The sequence below is a fragment of the Dendropsophus ebraccatus genome, chromosome 3, assembly GCF_027789765.1.
Source record: "Dendropsophus ebraccatus isolate aDenEbr1 chromosome 3, aDenEbr1.pat, whole genome shotgun sequence".
Taxonomy (NCBI): domain Eukaryota; kingdom Metazoa; phylum Chordata; class Amphibia; order Anura; family Hylidae; genus Dendropsophus; species Dendropsophus ebraccatus.
Genome location: NC_091456.1, coordinates 142533482 through 142559768, shown reverse-complemented (window position 1 = coordinate 142559768; position 26287 = coordinate 142533482). Strand labels below are relative to the sequence as shown.

At 44.1% G+C, this 26287-nt stretch overlaps 1 protein-coding gene across 2 annotated transcripts in view; it reads left to right on the top strand.

Moving 5' to 3' along the window:
• MAP1B (microtubule associated protein 1B) overlaps positions 1-26287 on the top strand; it is a 114743-nt gene that overhangs the window by 29034 nt on the left and 59422 nt on the right. Inside the window, exon 1 of one of the 2 annotated variants that reach the window (XM_069962824.1) lies at positions 25536-25799. The exons of the other annotated variant lie outside the window; for it this stretch is intronic. Within the exon in view, the coding sequence (XP_069818925.1) occupies positions 25619-25799 (181 nt within the window). The 5' untranslated portion in view covers positions 25536-25618. Of the gene's footprint in view, positions 1-25535; positions 25800-26287 lie in introns of those variants that run through there. 2 annotated transcript variants of the gene reach the window in all.

Here is a 26287-nt window from a genome sequence, read left to right as displayed (position 1 = left end):
TACAAATTTTACATTCCATATGAGACAGCCTGTTCCATAAATGTGCACTTTGACCTACGTTTGTATTGCACAAACGAGACTGCAAAAGGTACCGTGCTTAGATGATGAAGATTACTATATTCAGAGATTCATGTATAAACTTTGACTAGAATGTTTGAATTTAGAAAGCCATCAGCGCATCCAGTCTAAGGGCCCATTCACATTAAGCAAAACTGGTGGAAATTTCAAGCAGAACTCATGCTGCAGACTCTGCGCGAAATCCCGTCTGCCTTGCTGTCTCAATGTGATGTCTCGTGTGCCTCCACTCTCTGCTCAAAGAATTGTAATTTCAGTTTTACCTTAAGGCGGTACTGTCATTTATATAAATTTTTTAACATGTTGCCCAGACATGTCTAAAGTTTACATTGCCCTGGGTCTCAGTTCTATGTAGCTCTGTGATGGTGAGTTACATTTAGGCGAAGCATGTGGCACTGTGCTTTACATCTTGGCTAGCCACCCAATCAAACAAATTGCAGAAGTCAGAATCTATTATAGTCTATGGACCACAACTCCTGCGACCAGTCAGATAAGTTGGCTGCACGGTCTATCTCTATAGCAGGTATGCCCTTGAGCACCTATAGCTTACCCTAGACTAGAATTCGGAAGCTGCACAGGCTGCATATGCGGTTTTCCGCCATTGCCCGTCAGCTTTTTCAGCATAGCATGTAAATCTCCGGAGTGCACACGTGTTGGCTTCCACTATGGAGAACTTAGAAACAATATACTCCTATCTTCAGTAATGTTTCCCTAGTAGCAGTTTTAGCCAGACAGAATAGTATCATGCAATAATACGGTCGTGTAAAAAGTAGCAGGGGATTTGGAGTTCGGAAACACACAATAATACAGTATATAGCTTTTTTAGTATTGTTGGGGGTACACTAATAACATGGCTTATAACATAAAGTACAAGCTGGCACCTCCATGAGATCCTAAAGGGTATTAAAAGTGGAGGCCATTATGACGTTTATTCACTGGGTCAACCAATGTGTTTCAGTGGTCCTGGACCAAATTACTGAAATTGTTATTTTTTGGGGCACTCTCGGTTATTTAATGGTGAGTCTTGTTTGACTTCATCAGTACTGGTGTCCACTAGAGATGAGCGAATATCGAGCATGTTTAAGTTCGTCCAAACCCGAGTGTTCAGCATTTGATTAGTGGTGGCTGCTGAAGTTGGATAAAGCCCTAAGGTTGTCTGGAAAACATGGATAGCCTTAGGGCTTAATGTAACTTCAGCAGCCTCCGCTAATCAAATGCTGAACGCTCGGGTTTGGACGAACTCAAACATGCTTGATATTTGCTCATCTCTAGTGTCTACCTTCTCTTGCTAATGCTCTCACAAACATGCAAAAATAGATAAAAGTGGGTGTAATATGCAATAAATTACCATTACTGATACTGTTATGTTGGGGAATGTCCATGTTTTTGGCTGATTTCTTTCAGCTGCAATCTGGACTCAGATAGTTAAAGTGTGTCCTACTGATACAGTGATGTTTATGGCTGCCTGAGTCAAAGCCTGAGTCAAAGCCAGAACAAAAAAAATCAATATTAATACGGAAATGAATGTCAGAGGAACAGTAACTGATTCTTATTTTTTCCAGTGGTATTCTACACCGATACTGATCTGTGACTGGTACCCTACTGTGAGTAATGTGATAGTGACATATGAAAAACTATCTAACAAAAGCTGGACCCAAAATGAGCCTTTGTTTGGAATAGACATTGGACCATGGGGAAGGAAGGATGGAAATAGGAAGGGGGGAATTTACAGGGTGGCCCAGCCTACATTGCTAGGTGCATGACCATGTCAGTATACAGTTAATATATTATGTTGAATGAACACCACAATAACCAAGAAGAAAGGGGAGAAAGCTCCTCTGCCTGGCGACCTGTCCATGGTAGGAGAGATTCAATTAATTTGCAAAATGTGGACATAGTCTAAAAAGGATAGCCATTGAACCATGAGTTGTAAGTATTAATATCTACTGGCGTTTGGGTGATTAATTCTTCTATGAATTGGGTCAGGGCAATCTCTTCTACCATTTCCCCATCATCAGGAAGTCGGGAATCTCTATGCAGTATGACTGCCTTCACGGCTTATTAAAGATAGCAAGTCAACAACTTTTTCTAGTGGATTGGGATTTTTTAGTGGATTGGGCTATGTTAAATATGAACAGTGAATTGTTTCTGATGGTCTAGTAACCTCTTTAGTTCTTAGTATATTATCCTACTTTTGAAGGAACTTAGAAGGAAGGTTGCTCTATACTAGAGATGAGCGAGTCTCGAACAAGCTCAAAACGAATCGCTCAGCATTTGAGAATCGGGGCCTGACAAAGTTGGATGAATCCTGGAAAACATGCATACGCCTAAGGCTAAGGTTGGGGTGCCTTTCGGTTTAGTGCCTAGGCAGCAGCAGCTGTTAATACAGCCCTGGCAATAACCTGTACAATCAGGCTGATTCAGCAGATTATCGATCTGTGTAATAAAGACAATGGTCGGCTGATGAAAACAATCATTGGATGATCCTTGTCTTTCAACATGTTGAAAAATCATCACTGACCACCGATGTCTCATTGCTATGTTTAATAGCGATGCTCAGCTGACGGCTGATGGCTGTATACAAAAAAAAAAAAATGAACATTATACATACCTGTCCACGCTCCCAATATTCTCCTACCTTCTGCCCGCTGCCCACAGCCACCACTGGAACGCCTGAACCAGTCTCTGAAGTGACAGGCCACACAGCCAATCATTGGCCGAGACAGGACAACACTGCAGCCAGTGATTGGTTGAGTGGCCTGACACTTCAGAGACGGGCTCTGCAGTTCTAGTGGCAGCTGTGGAACCAGGCAAAGCTTGGAGTTTGGTCCGGTATGTATAACATTTATTATTTGACACTTAAAGGTAAGGGCTGCACAATAGTCAAGCCGTGTATTAGGCTAAGTAATCGAGTGCTGATGCCCCAGTTAAAAATGGTCCTGGGCAATTCCTTGCAATACCACCAGAGGGTAAATAAAGCCTGAACAGCAACCACAGGGGACCATATGGACATATAATAATAAATGAACAAAACATGATGTATCATGTTAGGTTACTAATAGTTTGCCTCACATTTAGACTATGTTCACACAACATATTTGTATGCAAAATAACATCCATTGTTTTTTAATGCGTGAACATGGCCTAAAACTTAAAATGTTCTTGTTTAGGAAAACAGTTTTTACATGACCTAAATTTTAAAATCAAAGGAAGAACAGAGAAAATGTATTTCTTTGTTGTTCCTTTTCACATTACTGATTAGTACATTTCTAATAAAGCCATTACAGCCAGAAGTGATGTTATTAGGCCGCCAGCCAGCCACAGGGAGTCCGATGGAACGAGGCTGAATTCATGATGGGGCACAATGGCTCTTTGCTTATCAGACATTTAGAAAAGACCACAAGAATTAAAAGTTAATCAATCATTTACCTATATTCGCTGGAGACAAAAATACTTGGCTGATGTAGCTGACTAACAAACATAAAGAACAGGTATTAAAATGGTTTTCCAGGCAAATGTAAGACTTAACCCTATGCCTTCCTGTGCAATACAAAATACTAAGTTGACATACTTACCTTCCCCACTCCTCTGCTGCACACCTGTTTTTGCTCCTTCGGATGACATATCAATGATTGGCTAAGTGGGGAATGAAACATCTTACATTTGCCTGGAAGATGCTTCTCTTGTGCTAAATGCAGATGTCAGTTCTTACTCTTTCTCTTAAATGGACTATATTGGATCAGAAAAACATGTCTGGTGTCTTCCAAAGACAGGACTACTCCTGTTCATAGGTTATATGATGAATTTCAACTCAACGCAAATGGGACGGAGCTGCAAAACCACATACAACAAATTGTGGCAATTAAAGATGAGCACAGCGCCCATTATTTAGCTTCGTACAAAGCTAAATGATCAGCTTTTGAATCCCATTGTTTGCCTATTCCATAGAGAAGGAGGAGACAGCCTGAGGACCACCCGGAAAACATAAATACAGCCATAGGCCATGTTCACATGGCGTAAGACACTGGCCGTTCTGTGACCCAGCCATGTCACAGAACGTCCGGTGTCTGAAAAGATCATCCCGGCCAGTCCTGCAGTACTGGCCGAATGATCTTCACTTCAGTTGAATTCGGCTGTGGGCGCATCAGGTGCACCTGCATTCGAATTCCCTGCTGCACACAATGGAGCGTGTGGCTGCAGCCGCACTCTCCATTCTGGCATCTGACAGGTTCTCTGCGGCCTCTATTCAATGACCGCAGAGAACTGACATGTCAGTTTTTTGTGAGGCCGCTAACGATTCCGGCCGAAGTGTATACTGTGTGTATACACTCCAGCAGGATTCCCTCTAGCTGCAGCACAATGTAAGTAAAGTATTCATCAACAGCCATGTTGCAAATTGGCAACAACAGCCGTGATTAATACTTTACTTACGTTGTGTGAACATGGCCATAGGCTTTATCCATGTTTACCAGGAGGTGTTCAGGCTGACTCCTCCTTCTCCATGGAGCGGGCAGATAGTGAGATTTAAAATCCAGTCGTTCCACTTCATACAGAGATAAATAAAGGCTTCCCTCATCTTTAGCAGCAATGTTTTTTTGAGAAAGCAGCCATGTCTAGGTATTGCTGAACAACCACTTTAAGTACTTTACCTAATATTGGGGAGATGTTTTCCAAAAGAAAGAATGTTTTGAGTTAAAAAGAATGTCAGTCTGTATAAGATTTAAGAAATATAAGCCAGACACTAAAGACAGCTACTTTGTTGTCTTTCTGTATGCGTCAGCAAATAACATGATGATTATTTTTCAGTAAAGCACAATCCATATGTACTAAAGAGAAATAAATTTACCTATGGTTTAAATATTTTTTCATGTCCAGCATAATTTTTTACTAGTCCCTTTTTATATTAACACATAATCCTAAACCCCATAATAAGCTAATACTTCCTGTTCTGTAGAGAACAACAGTCTCCTCACTATCATCACAAGAAAGGAAAGAAGAAGTGAAGCCCTTTAACATGCAGCTTTCACCACACATTTTGTTTTTTGGGAACATCCAGGCAGTAGGTAGAGTTTGGAGAAGTAAAGCATCAATTGCTGCAACGATTTATATGATGTGTGCTGTGTATGATTCTAGTCATATAGTTCTACTTCACATATGGCACAAATACAACTACATTGATATTTAATGCATTCTACTATATCGCTTTCATTTCCAGATCAGTTATGCAGAGAAGTCTCCTCTATGGATGGAATACATAGATATGACCTAGGCCTATTATAACTCTCTATTGCCAAATCACAGCAGTCAGCATTTGGGAACCAAATTGTAAACCGCATCCAGCTTCAGTATATAGCTACAAGCAAATATTTAGACAGTCTGCAAAGAAAATATACAAGATTGATGGGTTCTGTAGCTTTGTGTTATTTGCTTTACAACAACATAAAAAGATGCCAGTAGTTTCATCAACAGTGTTATTCTGGATGTGAGGAGGAGGAGGATGCTTCATAAAGTACAGTATGTGACTCATCTATGGAAATGACTAATCATCATCAGATAGGAAAAGACATGGCACATATTCTTGATGCTAGTATGTATGCCAGTCTCTGAGCTCAACCACAGAATCTCCACTATAAGGCGTCATCTGGGTGATTTATTGTACCTCAACTCAGTTCTTGTACAAGGATCCGTACTGTTACTGATGATGGGTAGATGGGGATTCCACATTGCTACATAGGTTGTTTTTTTTCTTAGGCTCCGTTCAGTATATAGCTACAAGCAAATATTTTAGGAATTCCGCTAGCTTTGCTCAGTGGGAACGGGGCCTTAAACATAAAGATGATTTAGCTGAAATGAATGGAAAGGCACATAAACAAATATACACTGAAGTTCTTAGTGAGGGGCTTTATAAAAGGCATAAAGAAACACAAGGTATTGCCTATATAGCCAAACTCAAGTACCTGACTTAAAGTGACTCTGTACCCACAATCTAGCTGCTTTTAATCCAAGATCTGTGCTGCAGTCCTTTCTGCAGGTGATGCACTTATTGTCCTAAAAATCTACTTTTAAACTTGCAGCCCTGTGTCAAATTGGCATGGCCTAAAGTGTTTATGCCCTAGGTTTGCACCGCCTCCCCATCCCTCCTCCCCGCCCTCCTCATCATTACAACGCCCCAGACAGGATTTCACCTATTCATCACTCCTCTAAACACTGCACAGGTGCCTTAAAGGAGAAGTCCGGCCAAAATTATTTTTTTTATATGTTATTACTTATGGAAAGTTATACAATTTTCTAATGTACATTAATTATAGGAAATGCTCATATACTGCTATTTCTCTTAATTTAGTGTATCAGGAAGTGTTAGAATTCTCTCAGAACCAGTGACGTCACGACGAAGGGTGTAATTCCTATGGAGTGTCCAGCAGGGGGCGCTCTCTATATAGAAGTCAATGAGTACCATTGACTTCTATATATAGTGCGCCCCTGCTGGACACTCCATAGGAATAACAGTGTATGTAATGTAATGTTATACACTGTACTTTTGTGACTTCATGAATACATTTATGGAATACTTTGGGGAGCAAGTGTCCTTGCTTCCCAAAGTATCCCATAAATGTATTCAATGAATACATTTGCTGGGCACCGAGCAGGGAGGGAGAGAGGTTCTATCTACCTCCCCCCTCCCTCCCTGCTCGGTGCTGGGCACATATACAAAGTACTACTCCCCCATTATCTGCAGATAATGGGGGAGTAGTACCTGTGCTATCCCTATCACCGCCCGCTCCGCCGCCACCGCCGCTCACACAGGGGCTGCTTTTCATGCCCCCCGCCGCTCCCCCTCCTCCTCCCGGCTTCAAACTTACTATTGCGCCGCTGATTCCCCACCGCTCGCGCCGATCCTCACTGCCCGCCCGTTCGCACGCCCCGTTCCTCACACTATCTGGCCGCTGCTCTCTGCTCTTGCATGCCGGCCGCGTCAGCCTGCCCCCACCCCGGCCGGGGACACCAGGAAGCGCCGTGCTCCTGACCGGGGTGGGGGCGGGCTGACGCGGCCGGCATGCAAGAGCAGAGAGTGACGGCCAGATAGTGTGAGGAACGGGGCGTGCGAACGGGCGGGCGGGAGGGAGTCAGCGTCCGGCCGGGTAGTGAGGAGCGGCGCGGGTGGCGGGGAATCAGCGGCGTGATAGTAAGTTTGAAGTCGGGAGGAGGAGGGGGAGCGGCGGGGGGCATGAAAAGCAGCCCCTGTGTGAGCGGCGGCAGCGGGGGCGGTAATAGGGATAGCACAGGTACTACTCCCCCATTATCTGCAGATAATGGGGGAGTAGTACTTTGTATATGTGCCCAGCACCGAGTAGGGAGGGAGGGGGGAGGTAGATAGCACCTTTCTCCCTCCCTGCTAGGTGCCCAGCAAATGTATTCATTGAATACATTTATGGGATACTTTGGGGAGCAAGGACACTAGGAATTACACCCTTCGTCGCGACGTCACTGGTTCTGAGAGAATTCTAACACTTCCTGATACACTAAATTAAGGGAAATAGCAGTATATGAGCATTTCCCATAATTAATGTACATTAGAAAATTGTATAACTTTCCATAAGAAATAACATATAAAAAAAAAATATTTTGGCCGGACTTCTCCTTTAACTATCCGGCACATGTGCAGTGTTCAGACAGGTGATGATTAGGAGAAATGCTGCCTGAGGGCATTCCTAATGGTGAAGAGGAAAAGGGGGGAGGGACGGAGAGGTGGTGCAAGCCTAGGGCATAAACACTTTAGGCCATGCCAATATGACACAGGGCTGCAAGTTTAATAGTTGTTTTTTAGGACAAAAAAAAACCCCAGGACAGATCTTGGATTAAAAGCAGTTATCGGAAGGTACAGGCAGTTGGGGGGGGGGGGGGGGGGCACATTGTGGGTACACTTTAACTCAAGTAATGCTCTGTTTCCACAGATTTACCTGACAGATCAGCCAGGAATGGATTTGAAAAGGGGAGAAACCTCAGTCTTTCCTTTATGACCTGTTCCCTGTTTATAGTCTGTTCCTGGCTTTGGCTTAAAGAAACCAGCGGAGCAGCGCTGAAAGGCATTCAGCTTGATGAGTGGAGCACTGATCAAATGAAGCGCTTTGCTTTGTTTAGATGAGCGCTTTGCTCATCTCTAAGGTCTGCCATGGTCGTGTAACACAGCCATGGCGGACATCTTAGTCTATATTTACCATAAATGTACAAGTCAGATAGTGGGAGGGCACAGTAAAAAAAAAATAAAAAAAATAACCATTTTATTTTCCAGCGCTTTAAAGGGTTTAATCCAGGTTTAAATCCAGGACTCAATTAATCAATGCTTATGGAAAGTGATACAAAGGTAAAAGTGTTATTGTCTACAGCAAGCTATGAGAGTGGTATAAAAGAAAACTGAAACCATTTCATAGCATTATTATCCTATTTGAGCAGAAATCTCCAGAGTCAATGCTGTTAAAATACAGATGATACATAATAGATTTTTACTCTTTTTAATGTCTGTCTTTAGGAGTTAGGCAGTACTCACACTGTACTTTAGCAGGTAAACATATTGGGGGAGATTTTTTAAACAATTTATGCCACTTTTGTAGTAGAAAGCTGCATAGCTGCTGAAAATGTTGCCACTTTTCCCCGACTTACGCTGAAAGCAGGCATGATTTATCATGTGCGACTATGTAAAATAGTCTCACATGGGTTGCAGACTGACTCCACACTAGAGGTGGTGTATTTTACCACCTAATGTGGAGCCAGTATGCTCCATGGGTCGGGTGCATCACTACTAACCCTCTCCTTACAGTACAGGAGCAGGGAATCTCCTCATTAAGCCAGGATTCCCTGCCCTACAGGATTTCCCACCCAGAAGCAGAACGCAGCCTGTTAAAATCCCTGCACAGAAGTTACATACTGTTCTGGCACTTCACCTGCACCAGCAGGAAGGGGGTTAAGTGCCCCCTTCCTTGCTGGGGCAGATGCAGTAAGCTCTCCATGGGGGGGGGGGTGATGGCTGCTTTGTCCACAGTTGGTAGCAGTCCCGGTAAGCCCCGCCCCCTGTATCGGCCACAGTTGGTACAGGGGGCGGAGCTTAGTGTTGTGGGGGTGTGGGGCTTACCAGGACATACCGGGACTGCTAGCCACTGTGAACAAAGCAGCAGGTAACTCCCAGCCCCTACCATCACCCCCTCCCCCCCATGAAGAGCTCACTGCATCTGCCTCAGCAAGGAAGGGGGCACTTAACCCCCTTCCTTGCTGGCGCAGTGCCAGAACAGTCTGGTTCCCAGGGGGTTAAGTCTCTGGGAGCCAGACTGTAACTCCCATGCCCATGCTGAAGGTCATACAGCTTTCCCAGGATCTTGAAAGGGTTAACCTTAAAGGATGCTGGAAAATCTGGGTGACCTCCAGCATGGGCATGGAAGTTACAATCTGGCTCCCAGGGACTTAATCCCTTACTTGCTGTTTGTTTTCTTGTGTTTTTTCATTTTGTTTTTCAGATACCGGTATGCAGAGGATTATGTCAGATTCGTTTGGTCTACGCCGGTGACCAGCGGACTATAATGTACAATAAAATGGCCAATGAGGGGTGTTGGGTTGTTTTTATTTGAATAAAAAAAAATTCTAGGTGTGTTATGTATTCTTTCATTACTTTACAGGCTTAGTAGTGGAAGCTGTCTGACGGAATCCATTACTAAGTCAGGACTTAGTGTTAGCCTGGTATAAAATGGCTAACACTAACCCCACCATTATTGCTCCAGTACCCAATGCCTCCAGGGGTACTGGGACGAGGCGGGTGCCGTCAAAAATTGGCGTTCCTGGACTGGGCGGTAGCAGGCTGGTATTATTAGGCTTGGGAGGGCCAAAATAAATGGCCCTTCCCACCCTGGCACTACTAGGCTGCTGCTGTTTGGTTTTTAACCTGGCTGGTTATGAAAAGGAGGAGGATCCTATGCCTTTTTTTTTTAATGGGACCATAACCATAACCAGCCAGCTAAAAAAACAAGTAGCAGCAGCCTAGCAGTACCAGGGTCGGAAGAGCCATTTATTTTGGTCCTCCCCAGCCTAATAATACTAGCCTGCTGCCGCCCAGTCCAGGAGCACCAATTTAGACGCTCCGGGACTACTGGCACCCGGCTCTTCCCAGTACCCCTGGTGGCCTTGGGTACTGGGGTAATAATGGGGGGGTTAGTGTTAGTCAATTTATACTGGCTAACACTAAGTCACGACTTAGTAATGGATTCCATCTATCAGACAGCTTCCACTACTAAGCCTGTAAATTAATAAAAGAAAACACAACACACCTAAAAAATAAATTTATTTTTAAAAAAAACACCCCCACACCCCTCGTTGACCGATTTAAGTCCGCTGGTCATCGACGTAGTCCAAACAAATTCGACATAATCCTCTGAATACCTACATATCTGAAAAAGAAAGAAAGAAGAAAATGCTCAATACCTAGGAGGCAAACCAGGGCCAATGAGACTATTTAGAGACAATTCTGAGACAAACAAAACAGCACCACAGAAAATAGACCAGGCTTATCCCTGATAGTAAATTGCACTTTAAATAGACCACTCTATTCTTGCCAAAGCAAAAATAGACCACACCTAGAAAAATCCCCTGTTGATAAATCTCCCCCATTGTATAGGTATACACTGGCATATGTCGCCAATGAAGTATAGCATGCAAGAAACAATTTGTATGCAGCTGTCAATCAAGTCAAGCTGTGCAGGGAAAAGCTAGGGAGACCACCCAGGTGGAATCTCGCCAATAGTCAGGGCTCAGTTTTCTCTGTGATGTTGCAGATCACTGGGAATTTGCTAGTGGTCTGGAGGGCTGGTTAGGGCCACCTTCACACAATGAAGGCAGCATTTTACACTGACTAAAATACTATCAAATAAAAATGCCTTTAAATCATATCTTTAGATTCAAAAGATTTTTTTTTTTAAACTATGTTTTTTTTTACATTCAGGATGGCAAGAGGTGGGTTTTTTTGCTCTCACTGCTGTTATTAAGCTGCTGAGAGTCCCTTCCATGGTGCACAGCTATTTCTTATTATCTTCTAGTGATGAGCGAGTACTAAAATGCTCGGGTGCTCGTTACTCGAGCCGAGTATTTCCCGATACTCGAGTGCTCGTTTCGAGTAACGAACCCCATTGAAGTCAATGGGAGACTCGAGCATTTTTTGAGGGGACCTAAGTTCGGTAGAGGGAAGGTCGTGTGAAAACCTGTCAACCTCAGAAATTGATGGAAACACAAAGAAAATGGACAGGTAACAGCAGGGGCAGCATGTATGCATGCCTCTGAGGCTGCCTAATGGCACTATTATGCCTAATTCTGTGCAACAGCCTGGTTAAAACAGAGGTAGGCATAGGGACCACCCAAAAACTCAGCCTGACACAGCATGGCATTGAGAACACAGGGAACCATTAAAACAGAGGTAGCTTATCATGAACCACCCCAGCGTGAACAAGGTAGAAGCGGTAGCCAGTCAGCCTTCCAGTATGGATGCCAGTAAAGGCCCAGCAGTAGTCATTATGGATGCCAGTAAAGGCCCAGCAGTAGTCAACATGGATGCCAGTTAAGGGCCAGCAAGAAGGAGGCAAGGGCAGGCACACCTAGTGAGGTTCCCCAAAACTAGGCTAGACACTGCAGGGCCTTGAACACATAGAGAGCCATTACAAGTGAGTGAGAAAGCTATTGAGGCTCCCCAAAACTAGGCCAGACACAGCATGGCATTCAGCACACAGAGAGCCATTACAAGTGAGTGAGGAAGCTAGTGAGGCTCCCGAAAAACTAGGTCAGACAGTGCAGGGCCTTGAACACACAGAGAACCATTATAAGTGAGTGAGAAAGCTAGTGAGCCTCCCAAAAATTAGGCCAGACACTGCACCCAGAGAGCCATTACAAGTGAGTGAGGAATCAAGTGAGCCCACCCAAAAATTGGAGTGAGTCCAGGGGCTGGGATATGTAGTGGACATGGGTAACTGGCAAGGCCTGCTCTCACTCACCACTCACCATCAAGAGTACACTTGATGCCTCTCGACCAGGAGTAGTGAGGCCCCGGCCACGGCTAGACAAAAAATTAAAAATAAAACAGCTGACTGGTTGGCGGGAGCGCGATTGGCGCAGACGTAGTGACGTCAGAGCATGGTAGTGAGGACACAGAGAACCATTAGAAGTAATACAGAAGCAATACAGTGTAGTGCCCACTAGTTTAGGGGGGGGCTTGATGGTGCTATCTGGTATGGGCAACAACTGTACACATTTTGTCACCCCAATACAATAAGCAGTGAAGTAAGTTCTATGCAGTATGCACTACATATTCCAGCTATACAGTGCAGTACACACTAGTTTAAGGGGGGGCTTGATGGTGCTATCTGGTAAGGGCAACAACTGTACACACTTTGTGACCCCAATACAATGAGCAGTGAAGTAAGTTCTATGCAGGATGCACTACAACTCCCAGCTATACAGTGCAGTACACATTAGTTTAGGGGGGGCTTGACGGTGCTATCTGGTATGGGCAACAACTTTACACATTTTGTCACCCTAATACAATGAGCAGTGAAGTAAGTTCTATGCAGGATGCACTACATATCCCAGCTATACAGTGCAGTACACACTAGTTTAGGGGGGGCTTGATGGTGCTATCTGGTATGGGCAACAACTGTACACACTTTGTCACCCCAATACAATGAACAGTGAAGTAAGTTCTATGCTGGATGCACTAAAACTCCCAGCTATACAGTGCAGTACACACTAGTTTAGGGGGGGGCTTGATGATGCAATCTGGTATGGGCAACAACTGTACACACTCTCTGTCACCCCAATACAATGAGCAGTGAAGTAAGTTCTATGCACTACAACTTCCAGCTATACAGTGCAATACACACTAGTTTAGGGGGGGGGGGCTTGACGGTGCTATCTGGTATGGGCAACAACTGTACACACTTTGTCACCCCAATACAATGAGCAGTGAAGTAAGTTCTATGCGGGATGCACTACAACTCCCAGCTATACAGTGCAATACACAATAGTTTAGGTGGTGTTATCTGGTATGGGCACCAACTGTACACACGTTTTGTCACCCCAATACAATATGAGTAGTGAAGTAAGTTCTATGCGAGATGCACTACAAATCCCAGCTATACAGTGCAGTACACCAGGACCACCAGCCCCAAAATCAAAAAGGAGCACACTGAGCACTTCTTAGGGGTGTGTGAATGCAACACGTAATGCCCCCTTTCTGCCAGCAGCCGGTCACCACAGTGTGCTGGTTAAATCGCGGTAGCAGCACTGCAACTCCCAGCCAGCAGTCTGTAGTAATAGTATTAATAAAAGCTTTTAAGCTCTGAAAAGGGCTGTTTGTTTGTATTGCTAGTATTCCCTGCCTACTGGAACGCTAAATCCTACACTGACACTCTCCTCAGGGCCGTCTTACCCATTGGGCAGAGTAGGCGGCTGCCCGGGGGCCCTTGCGTCCTAGGGGGCCCCTGCCCTCTGTGACCTGTATTTTTCTCTTTATAAGACGCACTAAGTGCATCCTATAAAGCGAATACGGCTCCCAAGCAGTGCTGAGCACCGCAAGGAAGCCGTCCCGCCCGCCCCCTGTATTGCCCCCTCCGCCTGCCCAGCCCGCTCAGCCCGCCCCTTCTATCGCCGCTCAGCCCGCCCCTTCTATCGCCGCTCAGCTGAGCCGATCAGAAGCCCAGGAAAGTGCAATGAGCAGCACTTTCCTGGGCTTCTGATTGACTCAGCTGAGCGGCGATAGAAGGGGCGGGCGGTCCCGGAACTCACCCGTCCGCCGGCCCCAGCAGCTGATGTCTCCCGGCAGCGCGCACTCCCGTCATCCTCCGGTACAGGCAGCGGGGTACAGAGACGCTGCCTGTGTCCTGGATGTGTCGTGCAGCCGGACACTTCCGGCAGTCTCTCTGTACCCCGCCGCATGTGCCCGGAGGATGACAGGAGTGCACGCTCTGCCGGGAGAGGAGCTGCTGGGGCCGCCGGACAGGTGAGTAACTAGTTTGTTGTTTTGGGGGGCACTGGCTACTATGGGGGGCACTGGCTACTATGGGAGGCACTGGCTACTATGGGGGCACTGGCTACTATGGGGGGCACTGGCTACTATGGGGGGCACTGGCTACTATGGGGGGCACTGGCTACTATGGGGGCACTGGCTACTATGGGGCACTGGCTACTATGGGGGGCACTGGCTACTATGGGGGTACTGGCTACTATGGGGAGCACTGGTGACTATGGGGAGCACTGGCTACTATGGGGGGCACTGGCTACTATGGGGGGCACTGGCTACTATGGGGGGCACTGGCTACTATGGGGGGCACTGGCTACTATGGGGCACTGGCTACTATGGGGGGCACTGGCTACTATGGGGGCACTGGCTACTATGGGGGGCACTGGCTACTATGGGGGCACTGGCTACTATGGGGGGCACTGGCTACTATGGGGGCACTGGCTACTATGGGGCACTGGCTACTATGGGGGGCACTGGCTACTATGGGGGCACTGGCTACTATGGGGCACTGGCTACTATGGGGGTACTGGCTACTATGGGGAGCACTGGCGACTATGGGGAGCACTGGCTACTATGGGGGGCACTGGCTACTATGTGGGCACTGGCTACTATGGGGGCACTATATGGGGGGATTGGCTACTATGGGGGGCACTATATGGGGAGATTGGCTACTATGGGGGGCACTATATACAAAGATGTGGGGGATTTGATGGCGGCGATTGGGGGGGGGGGGCAATTCACACCTCTGCCCAGGGGCCCATAATGCTGTTAAGACGGCCCTGACTCTCCCTGAGAAGGAGCAGCTCTGTCCCTGATCTCTCACAGCATGCGTCTGAAGCAAGCACTGCCGGCGCCGAGTTTTATATGGCAGGGTCATCTGATCTGGCCAACCAATCACTTCTATCGACATGTATGGGTCCCACGTCATCGCAGGATGTACCAAAGAGTCTCCTGCATGTTTATTGGCTGCGAAAAAGCGCGCAAACTTACAGGAAACGGATGAGATTTCCTCGAGTATCGCGAGATGTTTGTCCGAGTAACGAGTACCATTGAGTACCCTAATACTTGATCGAGTACCAAGCTCGAACGAGCACGTTCGCTCATCTCTATTCTCTACATTTCAGGGAGCCAGACCACAGTTGGACTGTTTGTAAGTAAGACACATACATGGACTTCCTTTACCTTACTTGTCTGGCCAGTCAAAGCATGTATTCTTCTCTGCTATGCCATGACATAGTGCTGGTGAAAATGCACTAGATTGAACAGGCTGTACTGTGTTGATGATTTATTCAGCACACTACCATAGATGGAATATAGGGGAGAAGGGGTTACTGATGCACTGGGTTTGCAATGTGCTATGTAAGCAGGTCACACTGTGCTCTGTCCTTATTTAGCTGTTCAGATTTCCCCTGACAACAGACAGTGGGCAGCAGATTGCAGGGAAGTGAGAAACCTAGTGGCCAAGACTTTGGTGCTGCTTTTCTGGTATAAAGAGTAATTTTTGGTTAATGAAATAATGTTAGAAATTGGTTAGAAAATGAAGTGGTTGGAAATGACAGCGCCCACTTAATGCACTCAGTTTTTCTCAACTTTTCATCTGTATTGCGTCCATGTTACAATATTATTCTATGTTCCTTTAATCCATGGATGGGGAACCTTCAGCCCTCCGGCTGTTGCTTTGGCTGTCCAGGCTAAAGCTTTGGCTGTCCAGGCATGATGGGAATTGTAGTTTTGCAACAGCTGGAGGGCCGAAGGTTCCCCATCCCTGCTTTAAAGGGAACCCGTCACCCCCCGTACCGGGGTGACAGGCTCCCGACCCCCCGTTAGAGACCCCTATACTTACCTCATCCCGCCGGGTCCCGCTTCTGGATTCGGTCGGGTGACTGAGATCTCAGCCGCTGCAGCCCGGCGCGCGCGCTGAGAGATGAGTCCAACACCCATAGAGAATGACAGGAGAGTCCAGCGCTCCGTCATTCTCTATGAGCGTTGGACTCATCTCTCAGCGCGCGCGCCGGGCTGCAGCGGCTGAGATCTCCGGGACCCGACCGAATCCAGAAGCGGGACCCGGCGGGATTAGGTAAGTATATGGGGCTCTAACGGGGGGTCGGGAGCCTGTCACCCCGGCACGGGGGGTGACAGGTTCCCTTTAATCTGACCATATAAAATTTGCATGTTTGAATGCAGTGTGCACTACTTTTAGCTATTTCATGGAAAATCTATAGACAGTGTTTATCATTTGCATGCATTAAATTGTTTCTCTATAGCAACCATAGTTTATGTGCTTCATGTTCCTCCCCAGAAGACAGCCCCATCAATAGTACTGATCTGTAATTACACATATAAGGAATACACACATGACAACCTAACCTTAGTGTATATATATGCAAGACTATGTTGGACCTTATTTATAGAACAAGATGCCTTTGCTTTTAAGATGTCATATTGATTGTGTTTGGTCCATTATGTCCTTCTGAAGCGCAGTATTATACTACATGAAAGTCTTCTTTTACAATTACGTGATATTGGTGCTCTAGGGGAGACTACTTTTTACTGTCTTCTTGGAGAATTTGTAGATTCGTCTTTTACTGATTATATTCAATTATTTGGCTGGAGGAATGATGGGATCCCAATAATAACTACATTACAATACAGAGACACCAAGCCACCTGTGATAATATATACTTCTACTATCTACTTTTGTTCAAGCAGGAGAAATATTGCTTATTACACCTAGGGCAATAGTTACGGCATTGATTGCTGCCATGAGAGCAGAGGTTTATAGTAAGTGGAAGCAGTTAATTCACAGTAAACCTACTGTACATCAATCATTGCCAATTGTATGGGATATTGCTCCGTGCCTATCTACCAGCAGAAAGTCATACAAATAATCGACTTCTACCAAATGCATTTTATCAGCATTGGCCACCGGCTGGCAGCTGGCATCCTTATCTTATTCCAGTGATTACCCGCACCCTTAACAATGGCTCTGGCTTTCTCTCTTCAGCTGGCTTTGTCTTTATTTGGGTGGATTTTTATTGTCGGCTGCTGGGAACTAATTAGATCATTGAATAACGTCAATTTTAGTTTGGAAAAAGATTGTCTTTAATAAACAAGTGAAATCTATTTTAATTAACCCTTTCCCCTTTGTAATTCTATGATGCACGTCCTATTTGCACTGTCATGCCATGTATATTATAAATATTTATATATATATATATAATATGATGTTGTATAAATATTTGTATATATTATTATATCCTTGCCCAGTGCTGTAAAACCAGCCTCACTTGACAGTATTTTGCTAAACATTCAGTCGCATACTGTAAACAGTGCTAGAGGTTTTCCATTGCACTTTCAGTGATCCCTCATTTGCATCTAGTTTGACAGAATTGTGTGGTTCGCAGGACTGCCATCTGGACCCTAATCATCCTGATATGCCAAGTTTCAAAGCCTGGTCTGTTCTCATGGTTATCCAACGACAGGTGGCATCCATGCCATGCCCATTGCTCTGCTGCCCCCCTCTATCATTACAGTAGTGTCTTAAAATAGAAGCACAGGTAAGCTTTCTCTGTTCCTAATATTCTTTCTTCCCTGATTTTGTGCTATAGAAAAAAAAAGCAGAAGGGGTAGTTTAACTTTCATCTGAAGCAGAATAGAATGTGTTTTATTCTGCTGCTTAATTTAAGGTACCCAAGCAGAAGAGCCAAATCCCCAAATTAAGATATATGCAATTGAAATAACATGATCTCAGCTCTGGTACAACCAAAAAAATGTAGCACTCACACAAAGATATCTGATAAATTTAGCTTCTGATTTATGTGTACGCAAGGAACGTGAATTACTATTTGCAGCAGGAAAGTGTTCAAGGTCTGTGCAGAACCCTCTCTCTTTTAGGAAGAAAGGGAGAACAGGTAAGGAAATAAAGGACCAAGGAGCTATAGTATTATAGGCTATGTTCATAGGCTATGTTCAGCAGAGCGACTATTACACTGATCAATGCTATGCCTATGGCATAGCATTGTACAGTGTCTGCAATCTAATGATTGCATGCAAAAGTACCCCAAGGGAACTTAAAATGTGTAAAAAAAAAAAAATGTTTACAATACCCCAAAGCCCCTCCCCCAATAAAAGTTAAAATCACCCCTTTCCCATTTGATAAATAAAACATATAAAATAAATACATAAACATATTATTGCGTTGTGTTCAGACTGACCTATAGATGGTCATGATAATGGTATCATGTTGATTTTACGGTATAGTGCATTACATAGACACAGGATCCCCCCTAAAAGTAACCATATTGCATTCTTTTTTCCAATTTCACCAATTTTTATTTTCATGAATAATATTTTTGGGGTTCCATCTTACACGTAATGGTAGAATGAAAGACGCAATTACAAAGTACAACTATTCCTGAAAAAACAAGGCCTTACATGGCCCTGTAGATAGAAAAATTTAAGTTCTAAAGTTGTTAGAAGGGGAGGAAAAAATGAAAGCACAAAAATGAAGATTGCCGCAGTCCACTCACTGGGTCATTTTGGGATTGGTCCTCAAAGGGTTAACATAAAGGGGGAGATTTATCAAAGGGTGTAAAATTTAGACTGGTGCAAACTACCCACAGCAACCAATCACAGCTCAGCTTAAGGTAGTGCTGAAAGGAAAGCTGAGCTGTGATTGGTTGCTGTGGGTAGCTTGCGCCAGTCTAAATTTTACATCCTTTGATAAATCTCCCCCAAAATGTTGAAAATGCAAGATAATTTCTAATAGAGGTTATAATGTATGCGCACACACACATTCATTTTCTAATGTTTTCTTATTAAAGGGCTAATTTGGTGTCAGATGCTTGTAAAAATTTGTAAATTACTTCTCCTAAAAAATCTCAAGCCTTCAAGTACTTATTGGCTGCTGTATGTCCTGCAGTAAGTGGTGTATTGTTTTTTAGTCTGACACAGTGTTCTCTGCTGCCACCTCTGTTCCTGACAGGAACTGCCCAGAGCAGGAGAGGTTTCCTATGGATATATGCAAAACTGTGGATAAGAGTGCCCAGGCAAATTCTGATCATGTGATGTATGGGCTGAATGGTTAAAGTGACTCTGTACCCACAATCTGACCCCCCCCCCCCCAAACCACTTATACCTTCGGATAGCTGCTTTTAATCCACGATCTGTCCTGGGGTCTGTTTGGCAGGTGATGCAGTTATTGTCCTAAAAAAATACTTTTAAACTTGAAGCCCGTGCCAAACGGGAGTATCTGTGCCCTAACTTTGCACAACCTCTCTGTCCTCCCCACCATCTTCATCATTAGGAATGCTCTAGGCAGATTGCCTGCTATTCCCCACCTGTGTCAGCCCGGCACATGGGCTGAATCGTTAAGCACCTGTGCAATGTTCAGCATGGAGAAAGTGTTTCAGTGGCATTCCTAATGATGAGGAGGGTGGGGAGGAGGGACGGAGGGGTGGTGCAAAGTTAGGGCACAGATACTCCCGTTTGGCACGGGGCTTCAAGTTTAAAAGTATTTTTTAGGACAATAATTGCATCACCTGCTGAACGGACCTCAGGACAGATCTTGGATTAAAAGCAGCTATCCGAAGGTACAAGTGGTTTGGGGGGGGGGGGGGGGGGCAGATTGTGGGTACAGAGTCGCTTTAATATTCCTGTATTTTAGTCTACAGACTGAAAGCTTATATGCATCAGTGACTCTTATACTTTGTTTAGTGTGTATTTTATCTTTATTTATCTACTTTGCTGCCTTATGTATCTGAAACAATTTTTTACCCTAATATTGCCTGTAGAACTGTTTCCAAACATATAAGCCATCAGTATTATATGTATCCCCCACAAATAAATTTTGTGAATATCCTGCGCCATATGTAAATTATACTTATCTAAGCACCAGGACAGGCCTCAGCACCAAAGTAGTCAAGAGCGTCTGCACTTAGGGGTGCCCCTCGGTGATGTTGCCAGCTCCCTCAGTGAGAATCATGCCCTGAGAGCTGGGCTGTTTGGGATGTTTCCCGCCAGCCGTGACTACTTCAGCGCTGAGAGATCTGTCAGCACCCAACCTGAGGTTCCCTGTTCCTATTCTTTGCTCTGAGTTGCTGGTACAGTGCTGCTCACCATTATTGACACCCCTTTAGTTTTTTCATAGACTGTACAAAATCTTTACAAATAAATGGAAAATTAGTAAAGTTATAATTAGTCATCCATTGTAATACAACAATAAAATATTGCTTTTCATCTTCCATGTTGTCATTTTAAAGAACAAACAGAATATAGGCACCCCTAGTTAATACTTGGCCGCACACCCTTCGGCATTAATGGCAGCCTCCACACATTTCTTGTAGCCATCTATAAGATTCCTGCACTTCTCATCTGGAATTTTCTCCCACTCTTCCTTTGCAGTTTGTTCAAGCTCTTGAATGTTTGCAGGATTCTTTTTCCCAATGGCAGATTTCAGCTTACCCCATACATTTTCAATGGGATAGAGGTCAGGACACTTTGCTGGCCATTTTAAAACAGCCAATTTTCAGTACCAGATGCAGCAATGCAACCCCACAGCATTTTGGATCCTCCACCATGCTTGACTGTTGGGTGTTATTTTCCTTATAAGCTTCATTGTGCTGTCTGTAAAGAAACTGCTGATTTGCATTGCCAAACAGCTGTTTTTTTTTTTGTCTCATCTGTCCACAGAACATTTTCCCAGAAGGATTGTGGTTTGTCAAGATACTCTAGCAAAGATCAGTCATTCTTTTTAATGGCTTTTCTTCAGCAATAGTTTCTTCTTTGGCCTTCTCCTATAAAGCTCTGCTTGGTTTAGTGTGCGGCATATGGTATTTGATGAAACCATGACCCCAGACTGTTCCTAATTGGCCTTCAGGTCTTTGGATGTTTAATGTAGTGTTTTTCACCTTTCTCACCAACCTTCCAAGGCATCTCTTGTCAATTTTCCTCTTTTCCCTACATCCAGGATGTTCTTGATGGTTCCATGCTTGTCAAACTTCTTAATAACATTGCATACAACACTGTTGAAACTGGGATACCAAGGTCTTCGGAGATGGCCTTATACTCTCTGAAAGTCTTGTGTTTGCTAATAATAGCAGTTGTAATGTCCTCAGGCAGCTCCTTTGTCTTCACCATTGTGACAAAGGAACAGGGCCCAACATATGGCCCAGTTACACTAAAGTCAATATTTATTAGCTAATTGGTGTCATATGGGCACCAACAATTTAACAGGTGATTCTCATTTGTGATTTCACACAGATGAGTCAGGGTGTGTTTCAATACTATTTAAATGTAGAGGGTGCCAATACCAATGCTGTATAGAGCTCTAGTGGACAGGTGCAAAAATGGTGGAGGTCTGAAGCATAAAACCAGGAAAAGAGTTACAAAGGTGCTCTGGGCAAGGGACGTATTTAAACATATGCCCAGGGATAAGTTGTTTTAAAATATTAATCCACACCCTCAGTCGCTGATTGACTGGACAACTGCAACATCACGGCCCAAGGACCCAGAAGTGGTGATTGGTTACGGTGGGAAAAAACTTTTTAGGTTCCAGGCAGATTGATAAATCTGAGCCATTGAGTAGTGTGTAATCCTATGGACTGCAGCTGTCACTTATTCATTTAAGGGGTATTCTCATCAGGAGTTGAAAAACATGGCCCCTGTCTTCCAGAAACAGCACCACCTTTGTCCTCAGTTTTGATGTGCGTTCTGCAGCTCAGTGCCATTGGAGAATGGAGCTGAATTGTAATATCACACACAATGTGAGGAGTATGGGCTGTTTTGCAGAAAAAGTAGCTGCAATTTTTCTAAACTTGGATAAACCTTTTAACCTTGTAAGTCACATCTTGGTAACTTTTTTTGCACATACATTCATTTAACAAACTTAGCTCCTTCTCCTGATAGGATGCTCTTTTTCATCCTTTTGTTGACAGCTCATTGTTAAGGTTACCGACCACCACTCTGCTCTAAAAGCAGTGGTCTTGGTGATTGGTAACCTAGACCTGCCAATATACAGTAGTTAAGTTGAAGTGCCCTACTCTAGTTGAGATAGGAATAGCACTACCAAAAGTTTTGGTCTATCCCCAGCTAAATGTCACATTTACCATTGCAACCATTTTTTTTTTTGCATTAAAAGGGTATTTTCTTAAGGATACAGGATAACAAGCTGATTGCTGGTGGTACAACTACATAGACTCCCACCAATACCAAGAATGGCGATGCAATTGTCCCCACAGTAAATGGAGCATTCACCGTGCCTGCAAGGCCACCTTGGCCTGTGCTCCATTTATTTTGTATGTGACTGCTGAATGTTCAGCGTTTGGAAAAACGTTTAATGACCCCATAGCAAATTAAGTGCTGGCCAATGTCGTCACAAAGACTGGATCCTAAGGGGAAGAAGGTCATCTATGTTCAAAGGACACACAGTCCAATATAGCTTGGTACCAATAGAGAGAGAGAGAGAGAGTCTATTTTTTTTTTTTACTTTTTGGTGGGGTTTTTTATTTTAGAATTTTTCCATATCTATATTTTAAAATAATCCTAAAATCTTCAGGCCACTAAGTAAAGAAAAAGATGAAACTTCCTATTTTATAGAGAAAGAAGTTTTGAGCAGTCTCCTCCCTATCATTGCAGGGAGAATTACAGTGACACCAGTATGCACAATATGCAATGGTCACAGCTCATCTCCTCTCTTTCCTATCTCATCTGTCTCTTATCAATAAATAAAAAAAAATTCCCTTTAACGCTTTGAGAATCCAGCCAAAATTACCCAGTTGACCGCGCAAATTTTCATTTTTGCGTTTTCATTTTTTCCTCCTCCCCTTCTAAGCACTTTCAGTTTTCTATTTATAGGGCCATGTAAGTGCTTGTTTTTTACAGGAGTAGTTGTACTTTGTAATGGTGTCTTTCATTCTACCATAACATGTATGATGGAATCCCAAAAATATTATTTATGAAGATATAAATTGGTGAAATCGTAAAAAAGAATGCAATATGGTAACTTTTGGGCGTTCCTGTGTCTACATAATGCACTATATGGTAAAAGCAACATGCTAGCATTATTCTATAGGTCAGCCCGAACACAACCATATGCTGGTTTACACAGATTTGCTAATGTTATATATATTTTTTTATGAAATCCTTTTTTTTTGCAATTAATTATTATTAAAATTCACCTACAGGGCTGTTTGGGGTGTCATTTTTTGCGCCATGCTCTATAATTTTTATTAATACTATATTTGTGATTATTGGACGTTTTGATCACTCTCTATAAATTTTTTCTATATATAATGTAACAAAAAATCCGTAATCCGCGCACTTTTTTCCCTCTTTTCGTCTACGCCGCTCGCCGATAGTGATGACGCTTGTTATATTTTAATAGATTGGACAATTACGCACGCTACGGTATATAATATGTTTATTTTTTTGTATATGTTTTATCTATATAATGGGAAAGGGGGGTGATTTGAGCTTTTATTAGGGGAGGGGCTTTGGGGTAGTGTAATAATGATTTTTATTTTTTTATTTGCACGTTTTAAGTCCCTTTGGGGGGACTTTTACATTCATTTATTACATTATAGGGCAGGGCACTTACACTTAAATGCTGTGGCGTTTAAGGGGTTAATGACACGCTGCAGCGCCATTGCTGCAGCCTATCATTAACTGTGAGGGCCGGGCTGCTCACTGCAGCCGGCCCCCACATCCTATGAAGCGCGCTCTGCTCTGGAGCGCACTTCATAGGTCAGGATGTACCCGTATGCCCAGGGTTGTCTGGGCACAGACTTCTAGGGCGTACTGGTACGTCCTTAGTCGTCTAGGGGTTAAGTAGCCTTAGGCCCCCTTCACAAGTCCTCAGCCATTTTAAATTCAGTCAGAAAACACTGATCCTGAAACCTTTCAGGAGGCTTTAGGAAACCATCAATGTTTCCTGGTTGTAAAAAGGGATTAGTAAATAAAAAACCATACTCACCTGCTGCAGCAGAGTTCCAGGCTGGCTTCTCCTACGGTCTTATGGTGCTGCGTGTGTGCTTATGAGTGACCTCACTTCGGTGCCGCAGTGCAAGGTGGGAGGTAGCACCCTTTTGTGGCTAAAGGTATAATGTTGCCTCCGGTCACAAAAGTGAAAGACAGGGTCGGAAGCCAATGGCTCCTGGCCCGGTCAATCACAGCACCACATTTAACTGTATGCACTTATGATAAGGGGCGTGTACAGTTAATGGGCCAGTGTCAGCACCCAGCAGAACATGCACAAGTGGTGGCGCTGGCCCAGGCTAACAAACAATGCATCTGGAATTCTGTATGTATATCCAGCATTGTCTGGAATTCTGGATGACCCCATAGGGTCCTATCTTGAAAAAATCCTAAAAGGCATCCATATCCCATAGAACCTTATGGGTCTGGAAATTTGCCCAGATTTCCTGATAAGAAATCCAGGTAAATTTTAGAGACGCATGAAGGGGGCTTAAGCCATTTCTATTTACTGCAACAATAAATGATAACACAATCAGTTCTCTTAAACCTTATTTCCAGGTATTTCTAGAAGCCAATGCTGTGGATAAATGTTTAAAACACACTTCCAGCAGATGTGGTTGGTAAATCTACAGTAAGTGCATGTAAACTGTCTGGCATAAACATGTATCTATCTTAAGATAACAATAAAGAAAGGCAGACATGATGACTTCGTAGTCCTTTTCTGGCGAAAATCTCAGATGTTTTGCTGTCAGTTGTAATACCACAGACAACCTGAGGACAGGTGTGGTGCTGTTTTAGAAGCAAGGCAGCTTTGTTTATAAAATCTGCTTACCCATGTTCTCGCTATTGTGTGTATCCCCACTTGTATGCAGTGGTTGATTTTGTTTGCTTATGGTCGCACAATGGTATGGTTGTATGTACTACGTTTCTTTTCTTTCTAAAAAATTCTTTAATAAAATCTGCATAACCCCTTTAAGCTGGCCATATATCCTAGAGCTCCTTTCCTGATAATGTATCAGGTGTGATATATAATCATTTTATTTTCATGATATTAATGACAATTAATCGCCATAAGTTTGATAATATGTTAAAAAGGATTAAAGCGGACTGTGTATCACAATGATGTAACAATGTATGGCAATATACTAATGATGATTTTTGGTGTATGCTGTGAAAGCTTCATTACAAGTCAAAGCAATGTCAAGGCTGAAGTGCAGTAGGTTGTAAGTTGTTGCACTTGCCCATCATCCCTGTGCCCTGCTGTGTGCATTGTCTCAGCACCTCTTCCCCTTCCGGAGGCTATGATTTGCTGCAGATGACATCAGAGTGGATGCTGGAAAATAGACTGCCAGCTAATGTGATTCTCCTCCCAGGGTCCCAGCCCAGACTCTCCATATAAAAGGCAGCCAGCCTCCCCTCCCAGGCTCACTCCCTGTCTGCTCTCAGCTGCTGTACCTAACAGAGAAGGGGAGGAAGATCACACACACACAGGGAGAGGCAGGCACAAGTGGGGTGCACTGGGCAAGGATGGCAACACTGGTGGAGCCAGGAGCGGACATTGACCCATCAATCAGCATCCTGAACCCTTCATCTACCTCCCCTAGCCTGTCTCACAGATTCCTAGACAATAAATTTTACCTGCTGGTGGTGATTGGAGAAATAGTGACAGAGGACCACTTGAGGTGTGCCATCAGCAATATAGAGAGAGGTAAGCACTCCCTGGGCAATGCCACCCACACCACAGGTGGCACAGTACAAGCTACTTACTGACCCCTGCCTGGAAATAATGCACCTGCTGCAGATCCCCCTGCCCCTGGCATATTGATGTTGTAGATCTTATGTTGTTGTATTGTTGGAGGAATATAGAAATATTGATCTTATAAGGGAACAAAGACAATGGGATGCAGCCACTCCCTATTCTTCTATAGAGAAAATGTGGTGGGCTGCAGATCTAACAGTTGGCAAGAAAGCAGCCCCTCCCTCTGCTGTCTCATTGGGAGCAAGCACAGGGGTCTGGAAGGAATTTCCATCCTAAGTAGTGTATATCTGTATATAGTCTCTATGTATCGTAGTATGTACTGTAGGGTAACGTTGTGTTCTATTGTTATACACTGAGTCATTTCGGCAGGCATTGTTGCTGGATGTGATGTGATACAGACAGGATGATGCTGCATTTATTTCTAGAAAAGGAAACTT